The 25,903-nt window shown below is 40.7% G+C and overlaps 1 protein-coding gene across 3 annotated transcripts; it reads right to left on the bottom strand.

Moving 5' to 3' along the window:
* Positions 1-878: 878 nt before the first annotated feature.
* On the bottom strand, positions 879-25,903 carry rin1b (Ras and Rab interactor 1b). Of its 3 annotated transcripts, none has more exons than XM_058395345.1 (11): positions 25,401-25,903; positions 16,096-16,221; positions 14,237-14,345; positions 12,946-13,018; positions 12,470-12,561; positions 10,462-10,829; positions 9,265-9,766; positions 6,636-6,941; positions 6,172-6,303; positions 4,021-4,187; positions 879-2,533 (listed from the first exon to the last, which is right to left on the bottom strand). In XM_058395345.1, exons 2-11 carry the CDS (start codon positions 16,219-16,221, stop codon positions 2,225-2,227), a joined length of 2,184 nt encoding a protein of 727 aa, XP_058251328.1. In that variant the 5' UTR covers positions 25,401-25,903; the 3' UTR covers positions 879-2,224. The 3 variants fall into 3 exon arrangements, with proteins under 3 accessions (XP_058251328.1, XP_058251327.1, XP_058251329.1); XM_058395344.1 differs by having other exon boundaries at positions 25,461-25,902; XM_058395346.1 differs by having other exon boundaries at positions 10,471-10,829; positions 25,461-25,900.

Consider the following 25,903-nt stretch of genomic DNA (forward strand, 5'->3'; position numbering starts at 1 on the left):
GCTTCTCCTTCTTATTCCATAAAAGGTGTTTTCAGCAGACTGGGTGGGGTCGGATGGTTGGAAGGAAGGAAGAGAAATTACAAGTAGCTCCTTTATGATGCAACCCCCTCAGGTGTTCCTGAAAATGTTGCAGCACTAGACACAGTCGTCATTTCAAAGACTTTGATATGCTCACACCGAGTCTCCAGCCTTGTTTTTTTAACTCTAGTCTTCTTTTAACTTTCCACATGCCCCACCAAGCTGTACTGTGTGGCTTCTGCCATTGCTGTTTTTGCAGGCAGAATACATCATAGGACAAAACCGTCCACTCTGTATGTGCACACGTTCTTGTCAGGATTATTAACGCTCATGGATGACAGGCAACAGTGAAATGGACTGAGGTGAAGCATTCCCAGTTTTACTACTAAGGTTACTGCTGCCAGACATAGAAAGTCTGTATATAGGCTGTGTCACCACTCAGAAATGTGAATCATACTCTGAAGGCATGATTAGAGGCAGAAATCTCAAGCCTTGTCATTCTGCATCTGCCACAGCAGCCAGATTGCCTGGCCTAATATCATGTCACAGCGTCAGCATGCTCATAATTGCACAGTCACTCACTTGTTAGATGTACAATAACATGGATTACACACTCGCTCATCTGTGCCCAGCTTCAGTTTTCACACGGCACTGATAACACCAAACTGCAGCACTTTCAGTACAGCTGCTGTTCTGTACTCCTGCTTCAACCTCCAGCCTGCTATCACCGTTCTCCACTAAAGTGGCATTAGACAACAATAATAATAAACAGTGTACACAATAAAGTGGTACCAAACTGGAAATCTCCACAATCTCACCCGGGGAGACCAGATAAAAAGAAGGCAAAGCAGATCTTTAACTCTTTAGCATCCACAAAGATTTAATGTTATTTGTTACTGAAGAAGAATACAGCACATTCATACCAGTGCAATGAAGGGGAAAGAAAAAGCAAAGATCTGCACTCCAAAACATGCGCATATGATAATCGACATCGGCGACACCTGGTTACAACTGGCTGCATGCAGAGATCACATATTTCAAGCACGTCATTCCGAATATCAAGTCCATTTGCACTGATTGTTGAAATTTTTCCGCACTAAAATTAAATGAACACTTAAGTAGAATAAGGTCATACAATACATTATGGCAATAAAGTGATACGAAGGTCAGCGTTTGCGTGAGATCCGGTAAAACAGGATAAGACGGTCAGTTCACACAGCGAAAACCAGTCCATCCATATAGCATGTGTATGCGATCACTTAAAAAGCACCATGGGGTGTTACCATTAAAGCACATTCAGCGAATGCAACACGGTACAGCTGCACGGTCCAGCCACATCTTCAGAAAGGAATGACTGGAAAATTCACCATGACAAAAAAATAATAATTCAGCAGGATCATCTTAAGAGATTATTTACACGCTTCAAATACGATTACTAAGTCGATGCAATTTAACGAACGTACCCAAGTCTGTAAGGTTTGACGTTATTTCATTCGGTCAAGACTGAGCAAAATAAAGGAGCTCAAAAATAAATTACAGTACAAGTTTCCAGTTTACTGTTTAAAAAGATACCAGAGACAACTGAAACACTGGAAATATATCTATTTACAAGCCCGGAAATGCTTGGTTTTTCTCCTAAATATATATTAAAGCACTACAATACAGTTGAAAGAGCCTATTAATTTTTTACCGACTCTATAGAATACTGACACTTGGGGCATCTCAGATGCGTACATGTAAATGTACATAATATACATATATATTTATATATATATATACTTATATATTCATCCACCTGTTAAAAAAGATGCTGTATAAAGGAATCATGTTCAACACTTTGGTATTGATTAATTCAGCAGTGAATCTTGGCAACCACTCTAAAAGACTAGACTAGAACTACACGTACATTATTTATATTTTGTGTAGCAGGTGATGCAAAAGTAGGCTAGTTCGTGATCCCTTTTTACTGGCAACTATTGCTTTAAGCATTATCACCAAATTCCCCATCAATTCTCCTTTCAGACGTAAGCTTTCTGTTTCTTCAGTGGCGAGCTGAGGTGGAAACTAACGGACCATCAGTTCTTGCCTGGCTTGAAGTAAACAGCCACACACACACACATAGAGAGAGACACACACGCTTTCTTCATAGTCCTTCATATCACTTTCACTTTGGAAAACAGGCCCAAAGCAAAGTACAGTCGAGTCCTTACTCCTCACATGCAGACTCCTCCAGATCCACAGCGCCACCTCTGGTCAGCCTGCGCATTTTGCTGAAGTCGTGATCTTTGCGGAGGTAGGATAGGGTGGGGGCATTCAGCTCATGAGGCTGTGTGTGTAGAGGAACAGGATGCATCTCCCCTCCATTCCTCCAGAACAGGCAGTAATGCTGTGGCTCGTTTATGGCAAACACCTCTGCGCAGGTACGAGTTAACACTTCCACGCTCTCGCCTGCTTTCCAGTGGAGAGTACGAGCTGCGCAACACTCAGAGTTCTGGAAAAGAATACGCACAAACCTCTGTACACACACACACACACACACACACAGAACGGTGACTAAGATCCACGCTTATGACATTTACCCATGATTTTTGGCACAACAAACTGTGATTATACCACAGTTACCATATTACATCTCTTCTAGATTTATCCTCACTAGGATTACCCAAGTGGATAGAAAAAGTCTATACACTCCTGTTAAAATTGTCTGGGTTTACAGTGTAAAAAAAAAAGGAACCAATATAAAGCATGGAAGATTTTTTTTTTTCACTATTAATGCAAGAAACTGCATGAATCAGGTGCATAAATACGGACACCCTTTTATAACTGGCCACGCCAGAACTCAGTAATATTAACATACTTTATTTCCTAGTGTGCATGTGTGAGAGTGTGTGTGTGGGCGTGTTTTGATATGGTGATAGGGACTAAACGTTAGGTTAGGATCAGATAGTTAATTCAAAGTTCAATTCAAAGGCAATGACATCCAACCAGTAACACAAATAACAGGTAAGATATATGTAGTAAATGAGAGTTGTGACTGATACACAGTATACGATGTCCTTTCAAAGACAAGAATATCTGAAATTACTGTTTTGTTCCTTCTGCAGCTTAGATTATCAGAAGATCATGAGTTTATATCCTGAAGCTGGCACAGCACTCTGGGAATCGATGGTGGGCATCTGTGTATACTGCAGTGACCTTCCTCTGAGTGTTACACTGCCCTGTCATACAGCATGAGCACTAGTTCAAAAAGATGCATTTGATTGATATCACATGTCTAGGAGGAAGCAGGTGTTAGCCTTTAACCTCCCCGGTTGGTAGCCGTCATATGATGGAGGAGAAGAAACTGGAAGGTGACCATATTAGGAAAAAAACTGTAGGTTTTATTTAAAAAAAAAATCTTTTATTTACAGAGGTTAAGGTTTGTGTGTAGGCATAGCATTAATTAACTGCATTAATGTCATAAGGATACTATACGTGTGTGTGTATGTTTACTCCTGCGCCTCTTGTGTTATTCACTGCAATGTTGGAGTGGTTCGCCTCCTGTAGGTTTTTCCTACTTAATCATAATTCATGCTGGTGTGGACTGTTTGGGTTACTGTCAGGAAGCGGGTTCAGTATGTGTTGCTGAAAGGAGCAGAGATGCGGGGGTGGTACGAGATGAGGGATGGAGAAGCACAGCAGTAACTAAAAGTCTGAAAAGCACAGAATCAGGGACGGAAACAGATATCCAGCTGAATGAAAACACAAAGTGCTCGGGGTTAATCAGACTGTGGTGTCGTACAGAGCAGAATGACAGCTGCTGGAAGAACGCAGCAAATAAAAACAGCGATGCTGCGAATAAGATAAGAACGATGCTGTAAATAGGAATGATGGTGGTGGTGTGTTGTGCTGCTGTGAGAAGAGCTCAGGGATACATTAAAAATGCATATAATTAATATTTGTTATAATCTGCGTCAGAATACCGTTTTTTGTGTGTGTGTGTGTGTGTGTGTATTTTTAAACCTGATTCTGCTGGTTCTCTTTATGTAGTTTGGCCTCCTGGGATCGTCTCTTGCTCCATTCTCTCAGATACTCCTGGGCTTCGTTGGTCAAACCACCAGGACATGGGGTACCAGGCTGGCTCTGGATTAGGCACAGGCTGGCGTAGATGCTCGTCAAGTAGTATCCCCCTAAACGAGAATAATCATGTGGCGTTACACAGGAAGTCTGCTGAAATTCTAGGATTCCATTTTACTTTTGCTGGCAGGCAAGTATTAATTTCCTAGTTCAAGATTAGATGTATCTTGAAGTAAGAAATTAATACGTGCCTGCCAGCCAAAGTAAAATGGAATAGGCAGATCTGGTTAAAGACATCAGCACAGTTCCGAGGTGGTTTTCACACTCAGCATGTTTTATTCAGTTTGAAGCATTGTGATTGTGTCTGGCATTCCCACAGCACTGGTCTGGTTTCAGACTCACTTAATGCTTTCGAACCCCAGTGCATTTACAACTCTAAAAGCCCTCTCTTTCAGTAGCTGACACAATGAACAGTGCTCTTTCGAGCTATACGTCCTAGTGTTCTGAGTTCCCAGTGTGACCACTTGTTCTTTCTGGACCTGCCTGATTCATCCAGACGCTCTACCCCTGGTTGGAGTCTCATTACTTGGTGGTGCTCACTGCTGCTGGGGATAAATGGGGCGGTGGTGGCTCAAGTGGTTAAGACTCTAAGCTGTTGATCGGGGGTTCAAGCCCCAGCACCGCCAAGTTGCCACTGTTGGGCCCTTGAGCAAGGCTCTTAACCCTCTCTGCTCCAGGGGCGCTGTATCATGGCTGTACCCTGTGCTTTGACCCCAACCTCCAAGGATGGGATATGCAAAGAAAGAATTTCACTGTGCTGTAACGTATGTGACAAATAAAGGCTATTTCATTGTGGACAGCCTGTGACCCCGAGGACTGCTGTGGATAGAACCACTTGGAGACTATCACGCCATCCCTGAACTGCCGTTGCATCAGTCAGCTTTAAGCAGGAATTAGTCTATGAGTCTATAATGAACTCAGAAACTACACTGACCTGTTAGTTCCTCAAGAGCTCTTGGTTGCTGTTGCAGAAAGGACATTATCAACATTGACATTATTTACTGTCACCCAAATGAGGATGAGGTTCCTTTCTGAGTCTGGTTCCTCTCAAGGTTTCTTCCTCATATCATCTCAGGGAGTTTTTCCTTGTCACCATCACCTCAGGCTTTCTCATTAGGGATAAATGTTTGGGATAAATAGTAACTTTTTTTTTCTATGTTTCTGGATGTCTGTAAAGCTGCTTTGAGACAATGTCCATACAACTGAACTATTCATTTTATTACAAAATACAGTTAATCTTCTTCAGTTAAAAAGAACCAAACGTACATGGATACAAAGACTCTATATCATTTCCAGCAAATGACCATAAAATGCAACAGATAACAAAGCCACCATGTGGTCCCTATATTAAACAATAGTTGGAGGATTTGGAGGAGGAGCTACCAATCTGCTTCATGTTGTGAAATAAACATTTTGTTTTTCTGCCTGTAATAAATTAATTCGCCTCAAACTATTCCCTCTCCCACTCACAGCCCATTTTTTTTCACTTGGATCACAAACCAGTCATAAATATTCATAAGCGTAACTCGGCTCTTTTATTAATATTCATTAGCGGACATAATTTGGAAATACAGCCGGCCTAAATGGCAAAATGAAATATTTCACTTCAAGATACAATTACACTGAGGTATGGTATAGTTTATCACTGTCTGATGACTAGTATGCATCTTTCTCTGGAGTGAGATGCCACACTGCAAGCTACATGACCAATGCCCAAAGCAAGTCCATTTTAAAACTTCTATAAAGATCATTTTTAATTTTTCGAGCTGAAATGTGCCTTTATTTATTCACTCATTCAAAGCTTTGTTTCATGCTACAGCATTCGAGAAGCTCGATATGATTCATAATCCAAACGTGTGACCATTACTAAAAGTCCAAATATTAAAAACTCCAGATATTCTTGACGTCATATTCGAGCTGGCTTGTGCACACGGAGTATTGTTGGCTGAATTTCTCTCTCTGTCATATTTCTACATGTTACTAAACCCTAATGATTTGCTTTCCGGTGTTACTGTCAGACTTGCTGCAGGCTCTCACCTTCACCTGACAGCCAAGACGACTCCAGCAGCTCCATCATGTACTCTGTCTCCAGGAGCAGTTGTGGGATGTTACACTGAACCACCGCATAGGACAGAGCAGGCAGGAAATCCTCCGAACTGAATTCCTGTTCTACAATCCAGGAAATTAAAATAGATCGGAATCAATTACACAGACGAATGACCACTCGGTGGTTTTCCTGTAATTACACCAAGCAAGCAATTTTTCATATTATGAGTAGAGTCAGTGATTCTGCTGGGGAGGTGAAGAGAGCTGAAGCTAGCTTTTGTTCAGTTTGATTTAGACTTCTCTAATATTTCCTCAAGAATATTCCCGTATCACTAATCCATATCATTTGCTTTTTCATCCGTTTACTAGATTCTGCATGTGCCAAAAACTCTTCTCACTTCTAACTGCATCTTGAAAAACTAAAATCTTCAAATAATCGTTTTAATTTCACTCACCAGACTGCGCTCCCATGGCCTTGTACACACTCTTGCACACCTGTAGCAAAAGCAGCACTTTGTCTATAGGCGAGTGGCTTCTCTGCATAAGAGTGAGCTTTTTCTTCGCTCTCTCCACACCTTGAGCATCCAGGACTGCCACACGTACACCCAGACGCTGCAGCGCCCCCTCCTGACAGGCCTGCAGACTGTTCGTGAATCTCTGGAGAGAGCCGTCCTGCGTGTGGAGCGAGAGCAGCATCTGGCCCAGCTGAACTTTCAGTGGTTTCAATACACAACCAAACAATGCCTTCTCCAGCGCCAGCTCTGCATTATGGGGAAGAGGGTGGATGGGAGGGTGGATGATTGGATGGGATGAGGGGCATTAAATAAAGCAGAGGGTGTGTGGTTTGAGTATAGAATATGAAAAATCACGGGAAAATCCAAATGTACATGCTATCCAAATAAACAGTTTATGACATCTGCTAAGAACAAAAACACAAGCTGGATCTAAAATTGTTCCTCACACACACACGCAGGCAGTACATTTGGCATAGATGCTGTTACATCATGGCCAACATAGTTTTTTTTCAGACAGACTGTACCGTTTCATTACTAATACCACTAATTCTAATACTACTGCTACTAATTCCACTTCTTAGGGAGTCATTCACATAAAAACAGCCATGTGAGTGTTTTCAAGTTAACAAGAAAAGAGCCACATTTATGGAAAGAAGCAGTTTTAGTGACTTTAGTCTTGGTCTTGATGACGTGGCCAAATTTTCAGGTTGATCCAAACATTTTTACTTGAATGCAAATGCACCATTTTGGATTAACAAACTGCCAACAAACTGTTTAAGATCCTATTGTACATGCTCCCATGTCAGCAAACAGACAGACGTGGGATATTTTCCCTGAGTGAGTCTGCTTTCTGTTCAGTGGAATTAAATGAATATGAGTTGCATCAATCCTAGCAAATCCCTTTGCAGTGCTGAAAAAAAAAATATATCCATGCTTCATTTTGTATTCTGGTCATTTGGGACCTGAACGTAGGCTTTGTGGAAGTGACCGGCCTCGGCAGACTGAAACGGATTTGTACACCGAAAATGAGCAGTAGCCGAGAGCTCCTTCAGGATCATTCTGATTTAGCAAAAAATGATTTTGTTCCTCATAGCACAAAAGACAATAAGTCATTGAAGTCAGGCTTCTTTTCAATTCATACCAGTAAAGGAACCAGCTGTTATGTGGCTGATTTTGTGGTTGTTACGTGCAAGCAGTAAAAAGAAATCATTAATATCACCCGTGAACTGAAATATGTCTTTCATTACAGTAATAACCACCTAGAATTATGCCCTTTGAGGAAGAACTTCCCTCCATGCGTCTTATTCTCTTATTATATGCACTAAAATCCCTTACCACTAGTTTAATTTAATCACACTATTAAATAAGGTTTACAATGTAAACAGTATGATCTAATACTGCACTAATTAATCAATCTGTTTAGCTCCAGTTTCCATTGCTCTGCATTAGCCCTCTGCTTTCTTGCGTTACATTCCCGACTCGCAAAAACCAAAAAAATCTCCTTTGTCTCAAACATATGCGTCAGGACTGGAAGGCATTCTATCACTCATGCTGTCATATCAGGAGGATACAACCAGTGACAGAAGCACCTTAACATCATTAGCATCTGAGTACAGAGCAAACTATATTCTGCAGCTCCTTATGTCTCCTCTAATTCTCACCTCACACACACATTTCGCTCTACTGAAGAATGTGCGTGGGATTATGATATGTGATTATGATAAATTGGAAGCATAAAATGCAAATACACCCACCAACACAGTCCTGCGAATGCAGCACCAAGCTTCCGACATTCACAGATGAGGCTGTGTTTCTGAGATTCTCGGCCGAGCATGTGCATTTTATTTGCTTTCTTTCTTACTTGTGAATATGCAGGTGCTCACACACACACACACACACATACACACACACACATACACACACACACTCATTATCTCCTCCAATGTTTATCTTTCGTTCTCTCTTCATTTCTGAATGTGATTTTAATTCAATATACATTTTCAGGATAGCAGGATTTTCCTTTTGAGATTATAAAGAAAAAACAAAAGTGTGTGTGTGTGTTTTATAGGGTATAATTGTGTCTTTTGACATGCAGCAGATGCACGGTTCCCACCCCAAAGTTGATCATATTCCATACACATCATACTTTCTATCCACAGTTACACTGAATTTTGTGGAACATCCATGAAACTAGTTTTCGTTATCACGTTTTTCTCTTTGTAATTAATAAGAAAAACATAGCTTATCATGTTACAGAGAAGCCTTTTGTCCTGAAGATCATCCAGTGTAACTTCCTAATCTGACACTGGAGACTCCGCTCTGAAACTCCTATCCTACAGCGTCATCATATCAATATTTGCACATATTCTCTAACCTGCTTACGTGGGCGTCCAGCATCAAGCCTTATTTTAGTTGTTACTATAGAAACATATTAGAACGAGCATTTTTATACGAATATGTGAGTTGCCTAGCAACCAGCACTATGATAAAGAAAATAAACAACATCTAACCATTAAGAGACCTAAATAAATAAATAAATAAAAGCAGTATATAAACGCCATTTCCAAACCTTTCTCATTCTCAGGCACCAGGGTCTCTATGGGAGGTTCCAGTTCTCCAGCATCCAGAAGCAGACTCTTAGCCTGGGAAAGGAACCTCCTCAATCCCTGGAGCAGCTCCATGGCCGAGCTCCAACTCCGCACCTTCATTTCTTCCTTTTGCTGTATTAAGAAATCCTGGACCAGCGATCCGAAGGCAGAGCGCCTGTCTCGGGACAGCTCGTCAACCAGCCGGGCTACACGCCGCTCGGGAGCAAAAACACACACGAACGCTGCACTCATGCGGCGTAGGGTGGAGGCAGGGTTGGCGACAGGGAAACGGGTTCCCCGCGTGAGGGGAGGCCACTGCAGGGCTGAGTCCGGCTGCGACTCGTCCTCTTCCAGGCTGCTGAAGGAACTGTTGCTGTCCAGTTCAGCGAGAGACGGAGCATGACGTCGCTCCAATGCCAAGCAGAGACCTTCGTCCTGCGGTGTGTCCTTAAGCTCTGCTTTTTCTGGCTGTGGGGCTGGTGTCTGAAAAGGCACACATCAAATGAGCAATCTAGCAATAGATCATTACAGTGACTGAACTTGGCTTATAATCATTAAACATTTTGATTGGGGGGAAAAAAACTGGATCTTTGTAAGTATCTTAAACCTCAGGGACAATATTGGCTTGAAATGCTGGATTGGTCTCGGTTTAGATTGGACGTGTCTTCTAACCTATGTCTTAATGTATTATGTGTTTTGGACACGTGACTTTGAATGATTTATTCATGAGACCTGTGATTCCAAATCTGTTTGAAGAACACATTGCTTTCAGAAGTCGTCAGTATCTAGAATAAGTTCTTGGTCAATATTAAAAAAAAATGGACTGATGCATTTCTAATTCAAGTTTCATAACATATGTTTTGTCCTTGAGATATCTTTAGTCCTTGATGTACTGCTACTAGACAAAAAAATGACCTGTAAGACTCAATCCTTTAGACAAACACACAGTACATCACTGCCAAATGTACACATGCAGCTAGTCTGCTGTTTCCTTTGTTCTCGGGACTCGACACACGTCCTGAGGATTTTAGCCTGTTTTATAATATTGAAATATATAATCATTTTCTGTAGGAGGAGGTGAAACAAGCAAGGGTCATGCATACAGACCCATATCCACCCCCGCTAGTGCAAAAGCACTCACATATCTACACATGCATGCGTCACACATACACACTCACTGGAGGTACCTCTCCCAGCATCTGCTCATCCTCTTCTTCTGAGGTAGGTGCCAGAGCAGGAGTCCTTCTCAGCACGCTCAGGCCCCCTGCCCTCCGTGTCGTCCTCTCGTTGCTCCTCAGCACGTCCGTGTCGCCCTGGCTCCACTCTGAATCCCCGGGGGTCAGGCAGAAGGACGATTCGGTGGACACACGGACTCGCAAACTGCGTTTCAATCTGTGGCGTTTGTGTGAAGCTTCTCGACTTGGCTGGGACGGCTGCAGGAAGAGCGGGTTGATGAAACATGGTGATCGCGGCCTGGATGACCAGTTCACAGATACTGCAGGAGGGCCGTTAGGGGGAGCAGGGGAGGCCTGTGAACTCCAGAACTCTGAGAGGAGCAAAAATATCAAATGGTTTATATGAGAAACATTGATAAGGGTTTACTCTGTAAATACAATACCTCATATTTTATTCTAATCTTTTCAAACATGTATTCTTCTGTTCTACTTTTTTCTCTCTTCTTTTTTATCATAGTATGTTCATTTCACAATCACAACACAATCATGTGCAACACAGTCATGTCCATTCTTTATTCAGTTCTCTTCTATTTTGGTTATTTTCTTATAATCTATACCAGGGGTTCCCAAACTAACGAATGTGGCCCGCCCCACGTGACATGAACAATGTCAGAGACATTAATTTTAATTTTAATATACACCGATCAGCCATAACATTATGACCACTGAGAGGTGAAGTGAATAAGACTGATGATCTCCTCATCATGGCTCCTGTTAGTGGGTGGGAGATATTAGACAGCAAGTGAACATTTTGTCCTCAAAGTTGATGTGTTAGAAGCAGGAAAAATGGACAAGCGTAAGGATTTGCGCGAGTTTGACAAGTGCCAAATTGTGATGGCTAGACCACTGGATCAGAGCATCTCCAAAACTGTAGCTCTTGTGGGGTGTTCCCGGTCTGCAGTGGTCAGTATCTATCAAAAGTGGACCAAGGAAGGAACAGTGGTGAACCGGTGACAGGGTCATGGGCAGCCAAGGCTCATTGATGCATGTGGGGAGTGAAGGCTGGCCCATGTGATCCGATCCAACAGACGAGCTACTGTTGCTCAAACTGCTGAAGAAGTTAATGCTGGTTCTGATAGAAAGGTGTCAGAATACACAGTGCAGGACGAGTCAACAAAAGGGGAAGGAACACAATATTAGGCAGGTGGTCATAATGTTATGCCTGATCAGTGTATGTTTTACTTATCGTGTCTGTATTTGATAATAAAGGTTGGCTTTCAAACTAAAATTTCCCACAGTTATTAATGCAGCCTAATTGTTTGTTAAATTCGCAGAATGGTACATTTAACATTTAACATGAAAAAATGGCATTATGATAGAAATAATGCTCTTTTAATAGGTTATATATCTCTTGAAAAGTAATGATCGTTTGTCTACATGATGAATAACAATAATAAACTATTCTAGCATTAGGGGGCACAATAAATACATTTAAAATGTATTAAATTAAATCTAATAAAATCTCCACAATAATACTAGTAGTCACACTTGACTTTTTTCTCTTCTATTCTATCAAATTCTCTTTTCTGTTTTGTTTTATTCTTTAGAATTCTATTCCATACAGTCATCATTTATTATTTTCTTTTTCTGTTCTATACAGTCACTTTCATTTAGTCTATTATGTTCTGTTCTGATTTTTTCCCTATTATTTTTTTTTTATATAATCATACTTTACATTTGTTTTGTTCAATGCTATTATTTCTGTCCAGTATTCTTCTCTGCTCTGTTCTATTTCTGTTTTGTTTTATTTTATTTTTATTCCACAAGGCATATTATTTTTGCTTCTATTCTATTCCATCATATTTCATTTTTTTCCTCTTCCGTTAAATCATGCTATGCTATTCATTCTATTTTTATTTTCTGTTCTTGTTTTGTTTCTATTCTTGTGCTCTCTCTCGCACTCTCTCTTTCTCTCTCGCTGTGTGTGTGTGTGTGTGTGTTATGGTCTTACCCAAACCAAGGTGTGAGATGCTCTCTAGCTGTGTGTGGTTGGTGGCCTGTGCAATAGCTTCAGGAAGCTCAAGTGGGAAAGGCAACACATCCCTCCAGAACAAACACAGAAACAAACAAACACACACACAATTATTTTCTTCCACAATGCAGTGCAGTAACTGTGATTATTTTAGAAACTTCCACAGGATTGAAATATCTTAACACTTTTAATAGGAAACAATTCTGTGCTGTTTAAGGAATTAAAAAACAAATGCTTTTAGGATTGTTAAAAGTCAGAAGATAAGATTATATTAGATTATATTAGATTAGATTAGATTTAACTTTATTGTCGTTGCACATGGGTACAAGGCAAGGAAATGCAGTTAAAACATAAAAACAAAAACATCTGCTGCCTTTATCCTGTGTTAAAAAAGTCTAGTGAAATGATATGTCTTTCTCTGTGTGTGTGTGTGTGTGTGTGTGTGTGTTTGGTACCTGCTAATGCAGTAAAAGGCCACTAATCTGCACAAATCAGGAAAACTCAGGGCTGAGCTCTCCAGAGAGAAAGCTGCAGAGAAACAGCGACACAGTGTTTCCCCAAAAACAAATGAGTGCCATAAATCAGAATAAATCAGAATCACACGTCAGCAAAACAGACGACAAAACGCTTATCCAACAGCCATTACACCAGAACATTTTAAAAGAGCTTTCTTTTTTTTAATAATTAGCCATGAATAAGCACTCGGGAGAGCTGTATAAATCATACAATCAATTACTAATCATTTAATAATCTCAGAGCATTTAATTCCTATGACACGGTGCAGCTTTTCGACTCAGAATACATAAAACAGATGAGAAATTGCAGTGACCACCATCAGTGGTCACAAATTACTCATCATTTTCTACAGAGCTGTGGGCACAGAGTGACTAATATAGCTAAAGTCTATGTTTAAAGTGCGCAAAAAAGCGATCCAGCATGACTCACCCTCAAAGAAACTCATCTGTGTACATGTTGTTTGTGATTAATTGATATATTTATTACATGCAACAGAAAATATTTCTCAGCGCCAACAAGATACTGACTGAAAAAGAGAATTTCACTGTTCTGCAGCGCTTACGTCATGGCAAGTTTCAGACACTGGTTAAAATAATAAACCGGTCAGGTTACAGGTGTTGGCTGTGGTTGCCAGAAAACAGCGCAGTTTTACACTTCAAGCATCAAACATGAACACATTATGTTATGTGAATATACACCAATCAGGCATAACATTATAAGCACCAGCCTAACGTTGTGTTGGTCCCCCTTTTGCTGCCAAAAAAGCCCTGACTCATCTAGACTAGATCCCTGAGGGTGTGCTGTGGTATCTGGCACCAAGATTTTAGCCACAGATCCTTTAAGTACTGGGCCCCACCTCACAACTTACAGGACTTAAATGATACTTGTAATAGGTACTGACCACTGCAGACCAGGAACACCCCACAAGAGCTACAGTTTTAGAGATGCTCTGATCCAGTCGTCTAGCCATCACAATTTGGCCCTTGTCAAACTCGCTCACATCCTTAAACTTGTCCATTTTTCCTGCTTCTAACACATCAACTTTGAGGACAAAATGTTCACTTGCTGCCTAATATATCCCACCCACTAACAGGTGAGGAGATCATCAGTCTCATTCACTTCACCTGTCACTGCTCATAATGTTATGCCTGATTGGTGTATGTGCTTTGGCCCATTCCTGTAAATATATATATATGTGTGTGTGTGTGTGTATATTGGTGTTCCACTCACTGGAGTCTTCCTCCCGGATGGGATATTGTGCAACACACACATTGCTCTCCTGAACCCTCACACACAGCACCTTCCTCTGAGTGACTGCACACTTGCACACCAGAAAGGTCTGCAGAAAGACACAAATTATACATGTGACATCTAGCAGACTCACACATACACAGGCTGTATTTTATTTTACTTCTAAGTAGTTTATTTTAAGGTGCATTTTGTAATATTTCTGGAAATGTTTCGGAACCTGAATTTAATCGTTAGACAATGTCCTTAAAAATTTTTTTTCCAAAGCCTGGGGTCCCTTCCTCTAACATTTATATGTCAGTGGAATTTCAAGATTTTGACATATTTGTGATATTAGGATTTATATGCTGATTTCTATCCCCTTATTTGTGATCTGTCCTTCTCCTTTGACTTTATTTAGGCATTTATGTGATTTATGTCACTTGGCCTCCCCTTTTTTTTGTCTACTTTTTGTTTTTTTGCTGCTGTTATAAAACCAATATATCAGCAAATCATCAACCTTATCAACCTAGAAAAATGCAAGCAGAAGATTATATATATATATATATATATATATATATAATCTTCTGCTTGCATTTTTCTAGGCTGGAAATTACCTGTTTAGCTCTGCCCCTTTAAAGGAAACTTAGGAAGCATGACTAATTTAGGGTGGGTTTGTCTGTGACGGAGACGACTGGTCAAAATTTCAATCATTCAGTTCATGTTAAAGGCAACATGGCTTTTAAAATGATACACCAATACATGTGTTTTGGTTTTCCTGCTCTGAACTCGCCTGATTCAACTCCCCGGTTCATTAGGAAGGTTGAAATGGGTGAGTTAGGAGACGGGAAAGGAACAAATATCAAATGATATATCAGATGAAAAAATTTCTCTTGTAATATTACTCTTTTTCTACTCCTTAAAGTTGTTTGTTATTCTGTGGTATATACTTGATCTGTATAGTAATACAGTGGAACCGCGGCATACGGATTTAATTTGCTCTGGAAGTGAGTTCTTAAGGCGAACATTTGTATTGCGAGACAAATTTTCCCACAAGAAATAATGTAAATGTAGATAATCCGTTCCAGCCACACAAAAACATTACAAATATTACCAATTTCCAAAGGACACAGGATGTTGTGTCACCAAGCCTGGGCTAGAAATAGAACAGAACACCCATGCCACCAATATGTCAACAAAAAAACATGCGAAAAATCACATAGCTTTTGACTCTTTCAAAATAGCTTTCGCTGACTAAAAAAATTTTAAAAAAAATTGCTCTTGTTCTGAATGCCCCCTGGACGTACGCGCAACTATCGGTTCAGTTCATTCAGATGCTGAAAAAGCTTCAAATGCCGATGCAAATTTCTTGCAGAATTTCAATTCTTAAGGTGAAAATTCATAAGGGAAAGCATTCATGCATGCCAAGGTTCCACTGTGCAGTATATATATATATATATATGTGTGTATGTATACACATACACTTACATAAACAGATCCATGAACATAAATACATATATACTTTAAAAAACTCCAGGACAAGGATTGAGAAAAAAATCCACTGCTTTAAAATCAACGTCTCTGTTTGAAACATTGTTTCCACAGTTTATCCACAGATGATATAATCCAATGATTTTACTCACATCAACATTTACTTCTTTATCACACCTTGTGAAAGTAAACACCTTGCCTGCCAGCCACTGCTAGCTGTTGCTTATTAGCTGACAAATAATGATTCCTGCACCACATTTTCTGCCCAGAACCTTACAGAATTTTTAGAATTGTATACACATGACACGGATGATTTCTGGCCAGTAAGCATGCCGGAATCAGGCTGGAAAGTGATCAGCTGGCTCTCTCACCCCAGCGATCTCTCTCTGCAGGATGCAGAGGGCAGAGTCAGGGTTGATTGACAGCTGGAGCCAGATGGAGTGTGTGAGAAGGAGGCGGTCCAAAACACTCAGACTCCTCTGAAGATAGTCATCCATCTAAAGTGGAGAGCACAGGAGTTAAAACACTTCCACAAACAGTCATAGGTCACTGACCACCACACACACACTGAACACACACTGAACACACACTGAACACACACTGAACACACACTGAACACACACTCACACACCTTCTGTATATTTACCTAGCAGAGTCAGTCAAGGTAAGATTTCCTAATATTTATCTACTACATTTTTTTAAGAATGTTTGTCAACACCATGATACGTAAAATCTATCTATCTATACTGTAACTATTAAGTATTCACCCCATAAATATTCATCCCAACTGTTACAGATAGATAGATAGATAGATAGATAGATAGATAGATAGATAGATAGATAGATAGATAGATAGATAGATAGATAGATAGATGCACCGAATATCTGATAGATAGATAGCATTCGGTGCATCTATGCATCTATCTATCTATCTATCTATCTATCTATCTATCTATCTATCTATCTATCTATCTATCTATCTATCCTGTAGCTATTAAGTATTAATAGCTATTAATATTAAATATAAATATATTAATATAAATATTCACCCCAAGTGTTCCCTAATTAAACCCCTAATTTAACCCCTAATTTAGTGAAGGTAACTGTTAACATGATGCTGCCACCACCATGCTTCACTGTGAGGATGGTGCTCTCATGGTGATGAGCAGTGCTGGAGGTTTAGGGGAAAAAAACATGCTAGGAACTGTATTTTTTTTTTAAGTTCTATATAAATTTCTCTCATGACCGTCTAAACTTAACTCCTTTGCGGTTACAGTACATTTGGATTTGATCTACTACATTTAATATAGTCGCATATTTCAATTATGCTGCTCGTAGACTTCCATTATTAGTAAGGTTCAATTAAATGAGGTTTCTGTTCTTATCTCGAGACTGGGAATGTGTTAAAATTGCTCTCCCTGGTGCAACAGAGAGACTGGAAATAAATTAGGCCTGGAATATTCTTTTATGATGGAGTTTCAGATATTTTTAAAACAAGCTTGTAAAAAGTTTTTACGTAGGGGACCATGTGTGAATGTGTGGTGGCACATTATGTTTTTTGCACCACTGAGGAAAAAAAAAACCTGTCCAGCTGGGAACAATCACCTTATCATGATGTTGTTCCAGGGTCAAGATGACACTCACACACAGTAAGTGCTGATGACCATACACTTTCCTGTTTCACTCTTTCTTTCTTTCTTTCTTTCTTTCTCTCTCTCTCTCTCTCTCTCTCTCTCTCTCCCTCTCGATCAGCAGTGTGACACTGTGTGGGCAGCGCAGAGAGAGCTTGAGTGTGGCGGCAGATGGTTCCCATGGCAACAGGTGCCTACACATGATGACAGGCATTCCCACTCAGTCTTAGACACCTACTCTACCAACACACACACACACACACACACACACACACACACTCTCTCTCTCTCTCTCTCTCTCTATCTCACACATACACTCACGCCTCATCAAAAAAGAAAACTGGAAAAACTTGGCACAGGATAGAGGGTTATTCTCTCTCTCTCTCTCTCTCTCTCTCTCTCAGTCTGGTTAGTTTTAACAGAGTTTTTCTTCTCATCATAACTCGTATAATGCACTTCAGGTTATTTTTATAGATCATGTTTTTTGAAGCGTGGTCGGCTGTCGCTCCCTCTGCCCGGCTTACATAAGATAACAGCATGCAGAGCAATGAAGGGAGTGCAGTAAAGTCACAGAGGTAACTACACAACCAGTGGAGGAAGCAGAGCTTTTTTTTTTTTATTAGACTCTATTAATAGAGTTATTATTATTGCAGTTATATCCTGACCATTTTTTTTTCACTGTCCTCTTAATATCAGCAAGCGCATATGTTCACAAGTTACAGTTCCAATACTTCTGGTGTGAAAAGGCCACTCCATCTATCACATCCATCCATCCATCCATCCATCTAATTATTGTAACATTCATGAAAATGAGCAAAAATTAATATGAGCTTTAAAACACACACACACACACACAATAAGTGATATTTAGAGCTCAGTGGTTAAGACATTGATGTGTTAATGGGTGTGTGAGTGTGTGTGTGTGATTGTGCCCTGCCACAGACTGGCATCCCGTACCCTGCCTTGTATCCTGAGTCTCCTGGGATCAGTTCCAAGTTCCCCCACAACCCCCAAAAGGATATGCAGTGTAGAGAATGAATGGATGGTTGGTTAAGATGTTGGATTAGTTGAGGAAGGTCATAAGTTCAAATCCTAACACTGCTAAGCTGACACTGCTGGGCTTTTGAGCAAGACCCTTAACCCTGTTGTATAATGAGATAAATATAAGTCGCTCTGGATAAAAAGCATATGCCATAAATGTTATTTTATTTCTCTCTCATTCTATACATACAGTAATAAGACACTGGAATTCTGCATAGCCTTAGGTGTAAATTAGCATGGTTCCCTGCAATGGATTGGCATCCCATCCATAGTGTATTCCTATCTCACACCCAATGTTCCCAGTATGGATCCTGTCAACCCTGTCATGGATAAAGCGTTTTTTGGAAGATTAAATAGATGAATCAATGAAACACTGGCTTTAAAATTATTGGCACCCCTACAGTTAAAATAGGTTTACCCATCCCCTGAAGAATAGAACAGCACTGAGATGATTTCTGTATTATCTAATAACGCTAGAGACACTTGCTATATTGATTTATATTCTGAGCTGTCCAATGAATAATACTGATTTATGATTTTCATAAACCTAGATATCCAGTTGCAAAACAGCCTCAAAGCATTGATTCAGCACCAGAAAGATTCATATTATATGTGGGGTCTTTTCCTTGCTTATTTTCGCCGAACACGTGAAACATAGTCTTCGTATCTAAAGTTCAACAAATATAAATTCAAATCTTATTATGATTAGTTGATGTCCAGGAGCTGCATTTTTTTTTATCAGTCGAGTCTCCCAGACAGTTTATTGATATCGGAGGTTAAGAATAATTGATTTCAAATCTTGACAACCCCAACAACTGTGCAATCATGATGCCATAGACTCCTTGTACAGATACACGAACCTCCTTTTCTTTCGTGTTGAAAGTTTTTTGGTTCTCCTCAAGGTAAACTTTCCAACAATACAGTTTTTTTTAGATATAGATTTCTTTAAACACATTATATGTAAACATTCTTTTGAGAGAAAATATTTAAATATATTATATTTATAATTATAATTATATTTCCTAAGATGTGATCATTGATTAGTTATTTCAGTAGCATCATTTTCCCCTCTCTCATTGAGGGTCCAATAATTCTGGAGTTGAATCGATCTCTATCTGATTGGACGTCGTGTATTAAATGGCCAAGGTAAATGTGTCCTAATTAAAAGCTTTATGTGTCTAGAACTTGACAAATCCCCATATTTTAAATGCCTACCAAATCCCAACCCAATCCAAACACCCAAGCCCTCACTTTCATTCTGCATTGTGTACCCTTCCTCAAAAATCTATATGACTTATGGATTTTTCCCTACAGACAAACACAAAATCACCAACACAAATGAAAGGCAAAAAAAAAAAAACCCACAGTCACATGCTAACAAAACACAGGCACAGAGCACTAAAATAGACCGTATCACACAAACACCAGCGAGATTTAGCAAAAAAGGGGCCGCACTTTTAACATGACCTACGCTGACCGGTATATTATTAGAGATCACGAAAGAGGAAGAGTGAGTTAGAAAGAGTTAGAGACAGAAGAACTGAGCAGGGTTGTTCATTTACAGAGTAGGCTCTCCTTATATAAAATCCTGAGCAGCTAACAGCCTACACACTCAGTTATGCAATACAGCAGCGGGAGTTAAAACCAAGAAGCGAGAAGCGCGCTTGCGAGAGAGAGACAGAGAGAGAGAGAGAGAGAGAGAGAGAGAGAGATCCATATAGATCAGTAAATCAAAACTATTAGACAGAGCTGTTAAACAAAGTGCACACAAGACCTAAGCTCGAACTAGGAGAGAAAAGAAGTGATCAGTCACAAAAATAGAGGCACAAGGAAAAAACGAAAAGAATCAAGAGTCGGTTCAACATGTCTGCTAACAAGCGTCAGGAGACAAAGAGAGAGTCGGAGAGAAGACAGAGTTGGGGGAGTCTGACTTTTTCAGGTTAAACTGAAAATTACATAAAAGGCAAGGCACAGAAAAGGCCTGGAGGGAGGGAGAGAGAGAGAGAGAGAGAAGCAGGCAGGGGAAATATTAAATAAAAGCTCTAAAGAAGAGAGAAGAGCATCAGAAAACAGAAAGCAAGAATAAATGAAATCTCCTCACTGTGAAATCGAATATTAAGAATAAAAGCAATGGCTCTTTTGGCAGGTTGGAAAATGGAAACAGCTTCTGAACAGCTACATAAGGACCCGTTCTGTGCCCACAGCTTTGTGGGTAATTAATCTTTCCTGAACTATCCAGTTAATTGGCCAGAAATGTAAAAGAAGATCCTATACAGTCAGTGCATTTGAAAATGATCATATACATGCATAAAAAGTTGTGGCAGTCTGACAGGTTTTGGAGAATCAAAACTCTGCTAGACTTTCTCTCTCTTCAGACTGCCAAGCTAAACTGTAAAAGTTGGGACCTTCAAGAACTCAGCTAACTCACTCACTTGGCAAAAACTCACTTCACATCCTGGCACACCATTATAAACCCTGTCCTACCCACCAATAAGTAAATCTGCCTCAAGCAGAACCATGACCCACCCAGTTTTTATTTTTGCTCTTTTATCTTGGCCAACTGGGGCACTATTTCCAACAAAACATTTCACCCACATTTAGCTACATGCCAGCATTAAAAATAACCTTGGATATTAATGTAACTGTGAAGGTCAGGCATTAGAATTGATTTTGTTTATTAACATGGAGAAACACACTACTGTAGCCTGTAGCTGTGTCTATCAGATTTGTCATTACAGTGAACATAGTTACTGGGTGTCTAATAATGGACCCACCGTAGACTCTATAAATGATGGCAGCATGGCTTCGCTGTCCCCATTTGCCCAAATTGGGCAAAATGTTTGCCCATATAGAAAATTGCCATCACGCTATTTGTATTTAGTGTTAGGGTTAGCTGAGCCCTGGTAAGAGAAGACCATTAGACTGCTCATTAGCAACAAGTGACACAAGGAGAGACTGCTGGAGTTAGAGCCTGTGCAGGGAAGAAATCTGGAAGCAGAGCCTGTGTAAGGAAGAAAGCCGGTGCCAGCGTGATCCAGAGTCTACAGAGGGGAGACTGTTGGAGTCACAGGATGAGTAGAGAAGACCAGTGTCATTAGAATCTGCACAGGAAAGACTGTTGGAGCTAGATTCTTCAAAGGACAGACTGTTGAAGCCAGAGTCTAACCAGCAGAAAGCACTAGAGGCCAAATGCTAGTTTCAGCAGGAAAGACCACTTGAGTCAGTCTCTGTCAAGGTGAGACCACTGAGGACTTTTCTGTTGGAGTCAGATATGGAATCAGGGTCTACACAAAACAAACCATAGGAGTAAGGTTTTGCACAGAATAGACTGTTGAAATCAGAGTCTGTGGAAGAGAGAGACTGTTGGTGTCAGAGTTTGCTCTGGAGAGACCACTGGAGTTAGGGTCTATGTACAAGAGACCACTGCATAAGACAGACCACCGGAATGAGAGTCTGAGTACAAGAGATCACTGTAAGAGAGACCACTGGAGTCAGAGTACAAGAGACCACTGGAGTCAGAGTCTGAGTACAACAGACTACTGCATACGAGAGACCACTTGACTCATAGTCTATGTACAAGGGGCCACTGTGTAAGAGAGAGCCCACTGGAGTCAGAGTCTGAGTACAACAGACCACTGGACTCAGGGTCTATGTACAAGAGACCACTCAATAAAAGAGACCACTGGAGTCAGAGTCTGAGTACAAGAGACCACTGGAGTCAGAGTCTGTGTACAGGAGACCCCTGCGTAAGGACACCACTGAAGACAGAGTCTGCGCAGGACAGACCACTCGAGTCAGAGTCTGCTTAGGAGAGACCACTGGAGTCAGAGTCTGTGTAAGAGAGACCACTGGAGTCATAGTCTGCAGTAAATAGATTGTTGGAGTCAGAGTATGCACAAAAGAGACAGCTGGAGCAGGAGAAACAACTGAAATAACAGCCTGTACAGGAGAGACTGTTGGAGTAAGATCTGGAATCAGAGTCTACAGAGAACAAACATACGAGTCAGATTCTGCACAGAATAGAATGCTGGAATCCATGGTGTCAATGGTGGAGAGACCATTGGGGTCAGAGTCTGTGGTGGAGAGACCACTGGGGTCAGATTCTGCACAGAATAGGTTGCTGGAATCAGAGTCTGTGCAGGAGAGAATGCTAGAGTCAGAGTCTGTGCAGGAAAGACTGCTAGAGTCAGAGTCTGTACAGGAGAGACAGCTGGAGACACAGTCTGGGCAGGAGAGACAGTCGTAATCAGAGTTTGTGCTGGAGTGACCACTGAGATAACAGCCTGTACAGGAGAGACTGTTGGAGTCAGATCAGCACTGAAAGGCACAGTGTTAGAATCAGAATCTGTGGAAGAGAGACTGTTGGAGTCACAGTTAGTACAGACTTTTGGTGCCAGAATGAGACCGCTGCTGGACATTAGAGACAACTGATTCCATTCCATTAGATTAGATTAGAACTTTATTTCATTTATTTTTTCAATTCAATTTATTTGTATAGCTCTTTTAACAATGGGAACTTAGTCATTGTGCAAAGAACATGTACAAAGACAATGAAATCCAATTGTGGCCAGAGTCTGCACTGTCCAGGTCACTGAAGTCACAGTCTGTGTGGTAGAGGCCACTGGAGCAAAAGAATGTTGTTGCCAAAATCTTACAATACATAGCACTTTGTTTGAGGTCTGTTCAGTCGAGACAGTTGAGCCAGAGCCTCAGCACTGGACACTGTTGGAACCAAAGTCTAGAATGTGGGCAGTAAAAATAGCAGGGGGTTCTGGTCATGTCAGTGGGTATTCACTCACATGCTTTCTTTATGTGAGGCACGATCACTGTAAAATAGCCAATTGTTGGCTGCATGTATGTCCTCTAAAGCCATACCCTGATCAATATAATGCAATAAAATCTATAAAACAATACAGAAAAATAAAAAGTGGGATATTAGTGTGACAGAAACTCTTAAAACTGATACCCAGAATACTCAATTCATCATTATAGTGATCATGTGTGTGCATGTATGTACTCTCTCTCTCTCTCTCTCACACACACACACACACACACACACACGTATATATATATATATATATATATATATATATATATATATATATATATATATATATATATATATATATATTTATATTTATATTTCTAAGTGAATGTTGATGTAGGTGTGTAGTTAATATGTTGGCTTGCCACAGCTTTGCCATGACTATAAAATACACTGTGGTAGCTGTGAGAGGAGGTGAGAGCTTGGTGCCACAGGTGGCATGTGCAAGCCGAACACCCACTCACAGGAAACTAATTTTGGCATCAGACCAATGTATTAGAAATATTACGTGCTGGTTTTTAAACACAGAAACTATAAGAGCTTGCATAAAGACTACTGTAATTGCACACGCAGTGACATACATTTATAGTAAACAAGGTGCATGTTTGTGCTCCAAACTAGATATAAATATTTAAACAATTAATACAGTTTGTTTTACAGATAGGAGAATTTTGGTGGGTGGGTGGGAGGGGTTGGTCGACCTTTCTTGCATCCAGTGAAAGCATATGAATAATTTTTCACCATCGAGTTCACCTTTCAGCGCCTCTACAAGGCAGTGGAGGGCTCGAAACAAATATGATAATGACGTCAACAAACAAGTCACATCGTCATTGACACATGACAAACAGGTGTGAGTGTGTGTTCCATCCATGAGTCAGAGGACAGTGAACAGTGCAGCTCCATATGGGAACAAGCTGCACCAGGTGTGTGTGTGTGTGTGTGCACGCATGTGTGCGTGTGTGTATGAGAGAGAGAGAGAGAGAGAGAGAGAGAGAGAGAGAGACAGAGAGAGAGGAGAGAGAGAGTGTGTTTTAATGTGATGACAACAACAAAGAGTGACAGAAAGAGAAGGATACAAGGAAAAGGAGGGAGGGAGAGAGAGAGAGGAGAGAGAGAGTGTGTTTAATGTGATGACAACAACCAAGAGTGACAGAAAGAGAAGGATACAAGGAAAAGGAGGGAGGGAGAGAGAGAGAGAGAGAGAGAGAGAGACAGAAAGAGAGAGAGTATGTGTGTGTTTTAATGTGATGACAACAACCAAGAGTTACAGAAAGAGAAGGATACAAGGAAAAGGAGAACGAGAGTGAGTGAGTGAGTGAGAGAGAGAGAGAGAGAGAGAGAGAGAGAGAGAGAGAGAGTGTGTGTTTTAATGTGATGACAACAACAAAGAGTGACAGAAAGAGAAGGATACAAGGAAAAAGGAGGGAGGGAGAGAGAGAGAGAGAGAGTATGTGTGTGTTTTAATGTGATGACAACAACCAAGAGTTACAGAAAGGGAAGGATACAAGGAAAAGGAGAATGAGGGTGAGTGAGAGAGAGAGAAAGTATGTTGTTTCCTACAAAGCCCTCGCAGTCTTCACACTTCCACCCCCACAAGGCAGAGCAGAGACGCTCGGCACTAAGATGGCATTACTTCACTGTATCACCGAGCAGCAGGCTACAGCAAGACCTGCTCACTTACTCACACACACACAAGAATCAGAAGCTCTGGAAAAGTGTCAGAGCCATGTAATGCATAAATGATTAAGAGGACAATCTTCATCACAAGCGTTTGGGGGGGGGGGGGGGAGACAGCTCCCCTAGGATGCGCTTCGAAATGCAAAATAACAACAACTTTGGAACATATGAATGAGGAGGAAGCTCATCCTACTCTTCATCTGGAGTTTGAAACTATATTCACATACATAAATGTCTCACTTTTCACAAAGCAGGTGGTGTGTGTGTGTGTGTGTAAAAAGCAAGCCACCTAAAGAGCAGTGCTGAAAAAGTGCTCTGTGCATTACACAAAGAGGGTGGATACTAAGGTGCAAAAGAAATGTATTCATATGCTTGAAAGATTTCCAGTAAAGTCGCATTCAACAACAAATTACGCGCGGCGCACAGAGAAAACAACAACTCATTAGTTATTCTAATTGCAATAACTGGTGATAATAGAAACAGATCAGATGATTAAAGTTACCTTTGCCTTGACTTCTGAATATCAGGCTGTTCAAAACGTCTAGAGAGTGACGCACTTTACCTTTTTGTTTTTATTTATCCTCTATTTCTCAGCTGCTCCTCTTCTGAAGTTCAGCATGGCATCAGTGGCTCAGCGCAGCTCGAACCCGCCTATCATATCTTCTGCTTATTCTTACTTGATGTAATTAGAAAGACACGAGTCCCAGAATTCATCTTGCTGATATGATTCAGTCGGTGATTCGCCCACTGAACTCCTCACACCCGCTTCTGCCTGTTACTCGCTCATTTTTAAACGCACACGCACGTACACACGCGCACACACACACACACGCACACGCAACTTTTTCCCCAACGTCGAGACGGTCACGGGCCCCGACTGTCTCTGTGCGCATGCGCAGTAAACGCAGCAAGCCCGAAAGTATAATTGAACCTATATTGTTTTTAGCGAATCGGAAAGGGTCAGGACGCATCGCTGGATATCCAAAGCGAGGGTCAAAAGTTGCG

The sequence above is a fragment of the Hemibagrus wyckioides genome, linkage group LG07, assembly GCF_019097595.1.
Source record: "Hemibagrus wyckioides isolate EC202008001 linkage group LG07, SWU_Hwy_1.0, whole genome shotgun sequence".
In the NCBI taxonomy this organism is placed as follows: domain Eukaryota; kingdom Metazoa; phylum Chordata; class Actinopteri; order Siluriformes; family Bagridae; genus Hemibagrus; species Hemibagrus wyckioides.